The sequence below is a fragment of the Impatiens glandulifera genome, chromosome 5, assembly GCF_907164915.1.
Source record: "Impatiens glandulifera chromosome 5, dImpGla2.1, whole genome shotgun sequence".
Classification (NCBI taxonomy): domain Eukaryota; kingdom Viridiplantae; phylum Streptophyta; class Magnoliopsida; order Ericales; family Balsaminaceae; genus Impatiens; species Impatiens glandulifera.
The window spans coordinates 29234162-29248414 of NC_061866.1; the positions used below are offsets into that span (position 1 = coordinate 29234162).

At 31.4% G+C, this 14253-nt stretch overlaps 1 protein-coding gene and 1 pseudogene across 1 annotated transcript; both read left to right on the forward strand.

The window, feature by feature from the left end:
* Window positions 1–1068: 1068 nt before the first annotated feature.
* LOC124939181 lies at window positions 1069–1983 on the forward strand (annotated as a pseudogene).
* A 10273-nt stretch (window positions 1984–12256) lies between these two features.
* On the forward strand, window positions 12257–13065 carry LOC124940486 (chromatin remodeling protein EBS-like). Its single transcript, XM_047481012.1, has 3 exons — window positions 12257–12463; window positions 12571–12913; window positions 12993–13065. The coding sequence occupies exons 1-3, from the start codon at window positions 12391–12393 to the stop codon at window positions 13063–13065; spliced, it is 489 nt and encodes a 162-aa protein (XP_047336968.1). The 5' UTR covers window positions 12257–12390.
* The last annotated feature ends 1188 nt before the right edge of the window (window positions 13066–14253 follow it).

Below are 14253 nucleotides of genomic sequence, written 5' to 3' on the forward strand. Positions count from 1 at the left end.
AATTATAATGATATGTTAATGGGCTTATTTTTAAAAAACCATAATAATAATTGATAACCTATCGATGATAAGCCCTAACTTAATTTCTATACAAAAAATATAAAAATAAAAACGTTTTCTTACTTGGAGAAAAGAATCGCACGATTCCCATTTATCAACAAAATCAAGGAAAAAGAAAAAAAAAATAAGAACAAGCATTCTGGAAAAAGAAAAATAAACACATCCCCCAAACTCCAAGTCCGTCGTTGATTCTCCAGCTTGCCCGGAATCAGAGCAGAAAAACTCGGTCGTCTCCTTCCCCGAGCTATTGGGCCTTTTTCGCTCGTTCCAGTCTTGTTTCTCGGCACATATTGCAAGTGAAATGAGAATTGAACCTATTTTCTGAAAAAAACGCATCATTCGGAGAAAGAGACAATTTGATGATATTAACCGTGAAAATGTAACTTAATCTCCTAAAAAATCTTTTCTAGTTAATTTGAAATTTATTATGTTTGTTTATTGAAATTGAATCATTTAAAATAATATTTAACTTAATTGTGTTTAGCAATCTTTTAAACTAAACTTAAGACAACCTCTTATTATTGTTATTGTTATTTCTCAGTGTTAGTGCCATCTTTACAAAAACGTGAAAGAATGATAGTTACTCACTTTCAAATAAACAATAACTAAATAATAAATTTTACTAAAAATTTGAGTGTACTTTGAACTTTGAGTAAACTGATGATCTGTTTTAAGCAAAAATTTCAACAAATCCAAATAATCCTGGACGTTATTTATGTTTTTCATCATAGCAAAACAATTATCCCATGGCCGCGGTAACCATACACAGCTATTGACAAATATCTAGGGTTTTTCCCATGGCCGCCGTAACCATACATAGCTATTGACAAATTTCTAGGGTTTTTCCCATGGCCGCGGCCCGCGGTAACCATACACAAACTATTGACGAATTCTAGGGTTTAGCCCATGGCTGCCGTAAATTTTAGTACTACATAAGAGAACAAATAGCCCATTTATTCTTTATTTCTCCTAACCCTACCCTACATTACCCTCACTTTCTCTCACTAGATGGCCAAAACCAGTGCAGTCAAACGCAACCTAGACTCCTACACTATCAGAGGCACCAACAAAAGTCGTCAAAGGTAATTGAATCTGTCTCTTTTTTCATATGATTGTTCTTTTTGTTTCTTTATACATTATGGCTGTCGATTTCTTTCTTTTTGTTTTTATGATATCTTTCTACATTATGGTTTGTTTCTGAAGCTGGAGACAATGTGCTGTTGCGATCACCGGAGAGCAATACTACTCCTTATGTGGCTCAGATTAACAAGATCCAGATAGACAATAGAAATAACGTGACAGTTCAGATAAGGTGGTATTACAGGCCGGAGGCGATTCCATCGGAGGTCGTAAATTATTCCATGGTGAGAAAGAACTGTTCTTGTCTGACCACTATGAGTTTCAGAGTGCCTTACACGATTCAAGGTAAGTGTATGGTTCATTCTTTCAAGAATTACACCAAGCTAGAGAGGGTTGGAGCTAAGGATTACTATTGCCGATTTGAATACAAAGCTGCAATCGGTCTTTTTTTACCTATTCGCGTTAGAGTGTAAGTATTGTGTTTGGTTCTGTCTAATTTTGTTATAGATTTTGTAGTTTTTGTGATTTGATTTGGTCTTATATTTTGAAGGTATTGTAAATGCCAAATACCTGAGAACCCAGACCATTTTATGGTGCAGTGTGAGGAATGCAAAAACTGGTAATAATCTTTCTAGGATTATCAATTGAATTTTTTAAGGTTGGAATTAGGAACACCACATGTCTGGGTAATTAGTAATGTGCCCTATAAGTGAGTTTAGAATATATTTAATATTAAGTTTTACTTGTTCAAATTTGAGATGTTGTCATATACCTTTATCTTTATGTAGGTACCATCCTTCTTGTCTTGGTATGACTATAAATCAAGTAAAACAATTAGGATGAGTTTATATGTTCCAATTGTAATGAGAGGAGGTATTCATTTTACAATGCCAATGATTTGTTATATATCTTATTGTTGGCTCGAATAACTGAATTTAAATTCTATTGTTATGAAGGATGAAACTTTCAATGACGAATTAAGTAAAGGAGGCAATGTGAAGTTGAGTGTATTAATATATATTCTAATGAATCATGGTAGTGTTGTTTGGCATTGAGAGTTGTTATGCATGTATGCTTTATAAAGGTTATGGTGTAAGAAAGAGAACCGCAATTAAAAAACAATTATCTATATAAGTTTGTTTATTATAATTATATAACATTATAATTATGTTTTTCTGGCCATTTCTAATATAAATTTAACATTAATCTAAATTTAGATTGAAAAAAAACTGAAATTCATTTCCTTTGACATGTTAGTCAATTAAAATTGACAAGATTTTGATACTTGTCATGAGTTAATTAAATATAACAAATCAATTTCTTTTAATTATATATCATTAATACCACAAAACATGCACAATCGAAAACCTTATTATTTTTCATAAATACAGTATAAGGATGGGTAAGATGTACTCTAAAAGCTTATAATTAAAACTGACTTCATCAAAATGTTGTATTAGTGTTACTACCTTATTCATCTTCTTCTAGTCCTATTGCATGGTTGAATATTAAAAGAACATTTTTTATTAATAAAAAATATATCCTACTAATACTAAGACGACTTGTTAAGGTAAAATATATATGAACACAAAGAGCGATGAGTCAATAAGGACAAGACAACAACTTTGTAAGATACATGTCCTCTAAGGAAATATCCATCATTTTGGCTAAGTAATCAAGTTGAAAAAGTAATCAAAAAACTTAAAAACAAACAAACTATTCAAAATAACTAATAATGAGAAATACAAGAGTAATGAACATTATATGAATAGAAAAAGTTTACAAGCAACCAAATAACAAATAATAAGACTCCAAACAAGCAAGAATAATTAGTACTATGAATAATTAGGTGATTTATAAGAAAACAAAATACAAAAAAAAAAAAAACAAACTAACGACAAACCGTACCATGGTACTTAGAAACCCTCATTACAAACACGTTTAAATGAAAATGGAATGTCCATAATTGTTAGTGTCATATTAATTCTCTTTAATTAAAAACATTATTAATTAATTTTCTCATTCTCGCGATTTTAAATTGAGGCTAGGTTTCTAGATTAATGCTATACTTTTCACCCCATATCAAAATTGAAGGGAATGTACAACAATAACATACAAATTCTTGAATTGTAATAAACCACTACCATTGAAAAAATTGATATTAAAAATAGATTTTGTTTAGCCAAAACTCCAGGGGCCACATGTCAACGTCTTCAAATCATCCAAAATCATGCCCAAACTGTTTTACAATTTATTTTCTACGGTTGTGTTTCAGATTTTTCAAAAAATTTGGCTGCTTATTTTAATCCCCAAATTTCAACTTTAATTGCTTCAAAAATAATTTAATCAGGTTCTATGATTCTCTAACTTCATAAAATAATTTAATCAGGTTTTAAATAACATTTTTAAATTTATTTTTAACCGTTTTAAGTTTATGGGCGGGTCAACCCACAATCCGACCCAAGTATCCATTTACTCTTACATAAATATCCAAATTAACCACAGCTCTCGACCCGACAATCCGGACACTTTAAAAATTAAGCATCATTATATATATATATATATAGATTTGTTAGTTAAAAATTTGAACTTTTATTGTTAAAATGTCTCGCATTCATCAAATTTGGTGTTGAGTCTTAAATATAAAGTGTTTTAGCCTAGTTGGTTAAAGTGTCGTACTTGTTTTGTTAGGTTGCAAGATCGAAACCTACAAATAACATTTTTAAATATTTTTAACCATTTTAAGTTTATGGACGGGTCAACCCAAAATCCGACCCAAGTATCCATTTACTCTCACATAAATATCCAAATTAACCACAGCTCTCGACCCGACAATCCGGACACTTTAAAAATTAAGCATCATTATTTATATATATATATAGATTTGTTAGTTAAAAATTTGAACTTTTATTGTTAAAATGTCTCGCATTCATCAAATTTGGGGTTGAATCTTAAATATAAAGTGTTTTAGCCTAGTTGGTTAAAGGGTCTTACTTGTTTTGTTAGGTTGCAAGATCGAAACCTACAATAACATTTTTAAATTTATTTTTAACCGTTTTAAGTTTATGGGCGGATCAACCCACAATCCGACCCAAGTATCCATTTACTCTCACATAAATATTCAACTTAACCACAGCTCTCGACCCGGACAATTAAGACACTTTAAAAATTAAGCATCATTATATATATATATAGATTAGTTAGTTAAAAATTTGAATTTTTATTGTTAAAATGTCTCGCGTTCATCAAATTTGGTGTTGAATATTAAATATAAAGTGTTGTTAGTCTAGTTGGTTAAAGGGTTATATTTGTTTTGTTAAGTTACAAGTTCGAAACCTACAAATAACATTTTAAAATTTATTTTTAACAGTTTTAAGTTTATGGGCAGGTCAACCCAAAATCCAACCAAGTATCCATTTATTCTCACATAAATATCCAAATTAACCACAGCTCTCGACCCGGCAATCCGGACATTTTAAAAATTAAGCATCATTATATATATATATAGAGAGAGATTAGTTAGTTAAAAATTTGAAATTTTATTGTTAAAATGTCTCGCGTTCATCAAATTTGGTATTGAATCTTAAATATAAGTGTTGTTAGCCTAGTTGGTTAAAGGGTTGTACTTGTTTTTTTAGGTTGCAAGTTCGAAACCTACGAATAACATTTTTAAATTTATTTTTAACCGTTTTAAGTTTATGGGCGGGTCAACCCACAATCCGACCCAAGTATCCATTTACACTCACATAAATATCCAAATTTACCGCAGCTCTCGACCCGGCAATCCGGATACTTTAAAAATTAAGCATCATTATATATATATAGATTAGTTAGTTCAATATTTGAACTTTTATTATTAAAATGTCTCGCGTTTATCAAATTTGGTGTTGAATCTTAAATATAAAGTGTCGTTAGCCTAGTTGGTTAAAGGGTTGTACTTGTTTGGATAGTTTGCAAGTTCGAAACCTACGAATAACATTTTTAAATTTATTTTTAACCGTTTTAAGTTTATGGTCGAGTCAACCCACAATCCGACCCCAAGTATCCATTACTCTCACATAAATATTCAACTTAACCACAACTCTCGACCCGGCAATCCGGACACTTTAAAAATTAAGCATCATTATATATATATAGATTTGTTAGTTAAAAATTTGAACTTTTATTGTTAAAATTTCTTGCGTTCATCAAATTTGGTGTTGAATCTTAAATATAAAGTGTTTTAGCCTAGTTGGTTAAAGGGTTGTACTTTTTTGTTCGGTTTGCAAGTTCGAAACCTACAAAATAACATTTTCAAATTTATTTTTAACCGTTTTAAGTTTATGGGCAGGTTAACCCACAATCCGAACCAAGTATCCATTTACTCTCAAATAAATATCCAAATTAATCACAGCTCTCGACCCGGCAATCCGGACATTTTAAAAATTAAGCATAATTATATATATATAGATTAGTTAGTTAAAAATTTGAAATTTTATTGTTAAAATGTCTTGCGTTCATCAATTTAGTGTTGAATCTTAAATATAAAGTGTTTTTTAACCTAGTTGGTTAAAGGGTTGTACTTGTTATGTTAGGTTGCAAGTTCAAAACCTACAAATACATTTTTAAATTTATTTTTAAACCGGTTTAAGTGTATGGGCGGGTCAACCCACAATCCGACCCAAGTTTCCATTTACTCTACATAAATATCCAAATTAACCACAACTCTCGACCTGGAAATCCGGACACTTTAAAATTAAGCATCATTATATATATATAGATTAGTTAGTTCAAAATTTGAACTTTTATTGTTAAAATGTCTCGCGTTCAACAAATTTGGTGTTGAATCTTAAATGTAAAGTGTTGTTAGCCTAGTTGGTTAAAAGGTTGTATTTGTTTTGTTAGGTTGCAAGTTCGAAACCTACAAATAACATTTTTAAATTTATTTTTAACCGTTTTAAGTTTATGGGCGGGTCAACCCACAATCCGACCCAAGTATCTATTTACTCTCACATAAATATCCAAATTAACCACAGCTCTCGACCCGACAATCCGGACACTTTAAAAATTAAGCATCATTATATATATATATAGATTTGTTAGTTAAAAATTTGAACTTTTATTGTTAAAATGTCTCGCATTCATCAAATTTGGTGTTGAATCTTAAATATAAAGTGTTTTAGCCTAGTTGGTTAAAGGGTCGTACTTGTTTGTTAGGTTGCAAGATCGAAACCTACAAATAACATTTTTAAATTTATTTTTAACCATTTTAAGTTTATGGGTGGATCAACCCACAATCCGACCCAAGTATCCATTTACTCTCACATAAATATTCAACTTAACCACAACTCTCGACCCGGCAATTCGGACACTTTAAAAATGAAGCATCATTATATATATATATATAGATTAGTTAGTTAAAAATTAGAACTTTTATTGTTAAAATGTCTCGCATTCATCAAATTTGGTGTTGAATATTAAATATAAAGTGTTGTTAGTCTAGTTGTTTAAAGGGATATACTTGTTTTGTTAGGTTGCAAGTTCGAAACCTACAAATAACATTTTAAAATTTATTTTTAACCGTTTTAAGTTTATGGGCGGGTCAACCCAAAATCCGACCAAGTATCCATTTACTCTCACATAAATATCCAAATTAACCACAGCTCTCGACCCGGCAATCCGAACATTTTAAAAATTAAGCATCATTATATATATATATATGGAGATTAGTTAGTTAAAAATTTGAAATTTTATTGTTAAAATGTCTCGCGTTCATCAAATTTGGTATTGAATCTTAAATATAAAGTGTTGTTAGTCTGGTTGGTTAAAGGGTTGTACTTGTTTTTTTAGGTTGCAAGTTCAAAACCTACGAATAACATTTTTAAATTTATTTTTAACCGTTTTAAGTTTATGGCGGGTCAACCCACAATCCGACCCAGGTATCCATTTACTCTCACATAAATATCCAAATTTTACCGCAGCTCTCGACCCGGCAATCCGGACACTTTAAAAATTAAGCATCATTATATATTTATATAGATTAGTTAGTTAAAAATTTGAACTTTTATTGTTAAAATGTCTCGCGTTCATCAAATTTGGTGTTGAATCTTAATATAAATTGTTGCTAGCCTAGTTGGTTAAAGGGTTGTACTTGTTTTATTAGGTTACAAGTTCACAACCTACAAATAATATTTTTAAATTTATTTTTAACCGTTTTAAGTTTATGGGCGGGTCAACCCACAATCCGAACCAAGTATACATTACTCTCACATAAATAATCAAATTAACCACAGCTCTCGACCCGACAATTCGGACACTTTAAAAATTAAGCATTATTATATATATATATAGATTAGTTAGTTAAAATTTGAAATTTTATTGTTAAAATGTCTTGCGTTCATCAAATTTGGTGTTGAATCTTAAATATAAAGTGTTGTTAACCTAGTTAGTTAAAGGGTTGTATTTGTATGTTAGGTTGCAAGTTCAAACCTACAAATAACATTTTTAAATTTAATTTTAACCGGTTTAAGTTTATGGGCGGGTCAACCCACAATCCGACCCAAGTATCCATTATTCTCACATAAATATCCAAATTAACCACAGCTCTCGACCCGGCAATTCGGACACTTTAAAAATTAAGCATCATTATATATATATAGATTAGTTAGTTAAAAATTTGAACTTTTATTGATTAAATGTCTTGCGTTCATCAATTTGGTGTGAATCTTAAATATAAAGTGTTTTAGCCTACTTGGTTAAAGGGTTGTACTTGTTTTGTTAGGTTGCAAGTTCGAAACCTACGAATAACATTTTTAAATTTATTTTTAACCGTTTTCAGTTTATGGGATGGTTAACTCACAATCCTCCCCAACTATCCATTTACTCTCACATAAATATTCAAATTAACCACAACTCTCGACCTGGCAATCCGGACACTTTAAAAATTAAGCATGATTATATATATATAGATTAGTTAGTTAAAAATTTGAACTTTATTGTTAAAATGTCTCGCGTTCATCAAATTTAGTGTTGAATCTTAAATACAAATTGTTGCTAGCCTAGTTGGTTAAAGGGTTGTACTTGTTTTGTTAGGTTGCAAGTTCGAAAACTACAAATAACATTTTAAATTTATTTTTAACCGTTCAAGTTTATCGGCGGGTCAACCCACAATCCGACCTAAGTATCCATTTATTCTCACATAAATATCCAAATTAACCACAGCTCTCGACCCGACAATCCAGACACTTTAAAAATTAAGCATCATTATATATATATATATATAGATTTGTTAGTTAAAAATTTGAACTTTTATTGTTAAAATGTCTCGCATTCATCAAATTTGGTGTTGAATCTTAAATATAAAGTGTTTTAGCCTAGTTGGTTAAAGGGTCGTACTTGTTTTTGTTAGGTTGCAAGATCGAAACCTACAAATAACATTTTTAAATATATTTTTAACCGTTTTAAGTTTATGGATGGATCAACCCACAATCCGACCCAAGTATCTATTTTCTCTCACATAAATATTCAACTTAACCACAGCTCTCGACCCGGCAATTCGGACCACTTTAAAAATTAAGCATCATTATATCTATATATAAATTAGTTAGTTAAAAATTTGAACTTTTATTGTTAAAATGTCTTGCGTTCATCAAATTTGGTGTTGAATCTTAAATATAAAGTGTTTTAGCCTAGTTGGTTTTAAAGGGTTGTACTTGTTTTGTTAGGTTGCAAGTTCGAAACCTACAAATAACATTTTTAAATTTATTTTTAACCGTTTTAAGTTTATGGGCTGGTCAACTCACAATCCGACCCAACTATCCATTACTCTCAAATAAATATCCAAATTAACCACAGCTCTCGAACCGGCAATCCGGACACTTTAAAAATTAAGCATCATTATATATATATGGATTAGTTTGTTAAAAATTTAAACTTTTATTGTTAAAATGTTTCGCGTTCATCAAATTTGGTGTTGAATTTTAAATATAAAGTGCTGTTAGCCTAGTTGGTTTAAGTGTTGTATTTTTTTTGTTAGGTTGCAAGTTCGAAACCTACAAAATAACATTTTTAAATTTATTTTAACCGTTTGAAGTTTATGGGCGAGTTAACCCACAATCCGAACCAAGTATACATTTACTCTCAAATAAATATCCAAATTAATCACATCTCTCGACCCGGCAATCCGGACACTTTAAAAATTAAGCATTCATTATATATATATAGATTTTAGAGCTTATTCTTCTTTCTCCTTCTCCTCATATTCATGTCTTCATATTTTTATAAATAAAAAAAACTAACTAATGTATATTTTCTTGAGATTCATAATTAGTTTAATCATATTTCTGGTATATATCTATCGAGTTTAGGATACACAAGTTCAGATAGAGAATGAACTAGCATATCCTATGAACGGAATTAGATAGCATTTTCTAGTTTTTGGTTGAGGAAAGGTTGTTAAGTACCCGTGATATTGCACCTTAGATTCCTTCTCAATAAATTACAACAAATTTTACCATAAACTAATTTATTTTTTATTTTTCAAAATAAATTAGAATTTTTTAAACTTATTTATTGAAAAATGAATTTCATTAAATAATATTTGAGTTAACAGTGTTTAACAATTTCACCATAAATAATTTTAGAGCATATTTTTCCTCTCTCTCCTTCACCTATCATATTTCTCTTCACATTTCTCATTCTCCTTCTCTCTCTTTCTCATTATGTGAGGTAGAGGAGGTAACTCATTTATGCTTTGCTGACGATTTGTTCATTCTAGTGCACGTAGACATTGATTTCATTCAAACTATTAGGGCTGCACTAACGTTCTTTTCTGAGGTTACAGGTTTAACTATTAATGAAAGCAAAAGTGTGGCATTTTATAGAGGCGTAAATGACGAAACGAAGCAGGACATCTTCAACATCATGGGCTTCAAGGAAGGAAGTTTACCCGTAAGGTACTTAGGAATTCCGTTAACTGCGAAGCAGATCGAGATTTACACTACAAGTCGCTGATTAAAAATGTAAAAATACGATATTTGGCTGGGCAGCGAAAAAACTTTCTTATGCAGGGAGAATCGAACTTATAAAACAATGGTCATGAGCATAGTTAGCTACTGGGCGCAGAAAATGGTCATTCCGAAGAAGGTAATGAAGGAGCTCGATACACTAATGAGGAACTTTATCTGGGGCAGTAGCGGAAGAGGAGAAAAAAAGTCAAATGGACCGCTCTCTACAAACTGAAGGCGAGGGAGGCATCGGCTTGAAGAACTGTATTGAGTGGAACAAGGCTCTCACCTTCAAGTATTTGTGGGTTTTAGAGCGCAATCAGGAGTCACTATGGATCAAATGGGGCATACGAGGTTTATGAAATACGAAACCAGCATCTGGACCTGCAAAATTCATGAAGGTATGAGCTGGTCTCTAAAAAAGATTCTTAAAGTAAGAAGCGATTGCAGATTTTTGACATCCGGCTAGGGGACGAGAAAGACACTTATTCTGGCACGACCCTGGTTCGAAAACCAGCCTATCATCCACAAAGAGGAGTTTCAAATACCCGCATCAGAAGGGACTGTACGAAGAGAAAATCAGAGACATTAAAGATAGAAATTGGGACTCATTCCTGAGAAGAAATCCAGAAGGACAGAGGATACTTGATCATATAGTAACATACAACTACACGACAGACGGATATTCATGGAAAGCTGAGGACAATGGGAAGCTGGCATCGAAGAAAAAATAGGGAGGTAACCCGGGAAAAAGGCACAGAAAGTAGAATGGGCTCCTTTGTATGGTCAATAAAGATTATTCCTACACACCAGTTCATCCTATGCTCGCCTTTGGGAAAGACTCAACACTCGTGATCGTATCAGCAAGTATGAGCATCCCGGACACGAACTGTCTTCTATGTAGAGGAAATGAAGAAACCATAGATCCCTATCCGGGAGTGTTGTATTGCTTCAGAGCTTTGGGACAGATTCTATAAAAGCCTGGAGCTGATCAGTTTCCCGCGAATGGAATGAAATCAAGATGCAGCACTACTCAAAGCCAAGGGAAATCGATTTGCAACAAGCGTGTTAAGTGCGGCTTTGGAGTAGTGGTGTATAACATGGCAGAAACGGAATGCAAGGGTGACAGAACTCGCAGAAGCGTTGAAGAGTTATGGACAGATATTGTATCGGATTGCAGCGCCTCGCGGGAACGTGGACAAGAATTCCAAGCACGGGTAGAACTGGAATATCTGTAGGAACTGAATTACCGTTTTTAAACTCACAGAATTGAAAGCATGTAACATCAGATAATTTCGTTTTTGTTTTTAGCTTTTTAGTTTTTACTCAGAATGTTACGACTTCAAAATCATTCTAGGCCTGTCTAGAATGATCTCTTAAACTCGTGGGTTTTTTTCCCATTTTTGGGAATTTTTAATGAAGTGACGCTAAGTGTTTTTCCAAAAAAAAAACTTAATATACTTTCTTAAGATTCATAAATATTTTAATCAGATTTCGGGTACCTATCAAGTTTAGGTAACTCAAGTTCAGATAGAAAATGAACTACAATATTCTATGAAATAGAATTAAATAGTATTTTCTAGTTTTGGATTGAGGAAAGGTAAATAGTATTTTCTAGTTTTGGTTGAGGAAAGAGTTGTTATGTACCCATTATATGGCACCTTAGATTCTTACTCCACAAATTACAAAATTTTAACCATAAACTAGTTTTGGATTGAGAAAAATAAATTTGAAAATTTTTATACTTGTTTATTGAAAAATGAAAATTTTTAAATAATATTTGAGTTAGCAATATTTAACCATCTTTTAGAACTCAATTTATTGCAAAATTTTGTTATTTATCCACGTGTTTGTACAATCTTCACATAAACTGTATAGAAAGAAAGTTACTCACTTTAAAATAAATAATAATAATTTATAATTTTTTATTAAAAATTTGACTAATTTAAACTTTGAGTAATTAATGATAAATTTAAGAAATATTTTTTCAAAAAATCCAACAATCCTGTACGTTATTTATGTTTTCATCATAGAAAAAAAAAACAATTATGTGGCATTTATATCCAAAACCTGGGCGCAATCCCATAAACAGCTGTTTCTAGGGTTTTATCCCATAGCCGCCGTACCTATAAATAGCTATAGACCAATATCTAGGGTTTATCCATGGCCGCCGTCAAATTTAGTATTACATAAGAAAACAATAGCCCATTTATCTATTCTCTTAAGTCTTACCCTACCCTACCCTCACCTCACTTTCTCTCACTAGATGGCCAAAGTCAAACCAGTCAAACGCAACTTAGACTCCTACACCATCAGAGGCATCAACACAGTCGTCAAATGTAATTGAATCTGTCTCTGTTTTTATATGATCGTTTATGTCGATTTTCTCCTCTTTTTGTTTTTATGATATCTTAATTTCTACATCATGGTTAATTTGTATCTGAAGCTGGAGATTATGTGCTGTTGCGATCACCGGAGAGCGATACTATTCCTTATGTGGCTCAGATGAAGAAGATCCAGATAGACAATGAAAATAACGTGACAGTTTGGCTAAGGTGGTATTACCGGCCGGAGGATTCCATCGGAGGTCGTAAACTATTCCATGGTGCGAAAGAACTGTTCTTGTCCGACCACTACGACTTTCAGAATGCTTTAACGATTCAAGGCAAGTGTATGGTTCATTCTTTGAAGAATTACACCAACTTAGAGAAAATTGAAGCTGAGGATTACTATTGTCGATATGAATACAAAGCTGCAACCGGTGTTTTTGTACCTAGTTGCGTTAGAGTGTAAGTATATTGTGTTTAGTTCTGTCTACTTGGTATATATTTTGTAGTTTTTGTGATTGATTGATCTTATATTTTGAAGGTATTGTAAATGCAAATTGCCCGAAAACCCTGACCTTTTAATGGTGCAGTGTGAGGAATGCAAAAACTGGTAATAATCTGTGTAGGGTTTCAAAACCATTGTTGATATATATATATATACCAAATGGATTTTTTAGGGTTAGAATTTGGAACACCATTTTTGGGTAATTAGTAATGTTCTGGAAAAGTGAGTTTATGATTTACTTCTAATTTTAGTATTAAGTTTTATTTGTTCAAATAAGAGATGTTATTATCTATCTTTGTCTTTCTTTAGGTACCATCCTTTTTGTCTTGAGATGACTATTGATCAAGCAAAACAATTAGATCCGTTTATGTGTTCTGATTGTAATGGAGAAGAGGTATTCACTTTCTAATTTATTGATTTTGTTATTTATCTTATTGTTTACAAGATTAACTGAATATATAATTCTTTTGTCATTAGGATAAAATTGAAAAAACGAATGAAGTGAGTGAAGGAGACATGCTCAATTGTGAAGTGAAGTGAAATGAAGGAGGCATGCTCAATGTGAAGTGAATGACATTAATATAAATTCTAATGAATCATGGTAGTGCTTTGTTTGACATTGTGGGTCGTTAGTGTGCGTGTATGGTTTATTGACATAAGTTATGTTGTAAGGTGTTGAAAACATTTTTCAGTTAAATTTGTTGATTATAACTATATTTTTATTGTTGTTTTTTTGATGTATGACTTTTAACTTAAATTTGAGTGAATCTAAATCTTGAAACAAATTTAGGATTCATCTCCTTGCCATATATTAGCAGAAAATGATAAGATTTTGATAATAATTTATTATGAGGTTATATATATAATAGATAAATGTCTTTCAATTATATATCATAATTATTTTTCATAATATAAGTGACCGATGAATAAGATATACAATCTAAAAGCTTATATGTAAAACACAATTTATCAAAATGTTGTATTAAGTACTTGTGATACTTGCCCTATGCATCAACATCAACATCAACCAATCGTTAGTGTGCATGTATGGTTTTGACATATTGATACGTTATGTTAAAAGAATTTTTATTAATAATAAATAGATTATATTAAGAAAACTTATTAAAGTGATATAGATGACCTCTACATAAACCTAAAGAGCGACGATCAACAACACGGGACAACAACTTTAGAGGATGCATGCCTTTTAGGGATAATCCATTTTGGCTAAAGATCATGGTGAGAAAGACATCAATAATTTGTAAATTGAATTTCCAACTTTTTGATTCATCAAGTA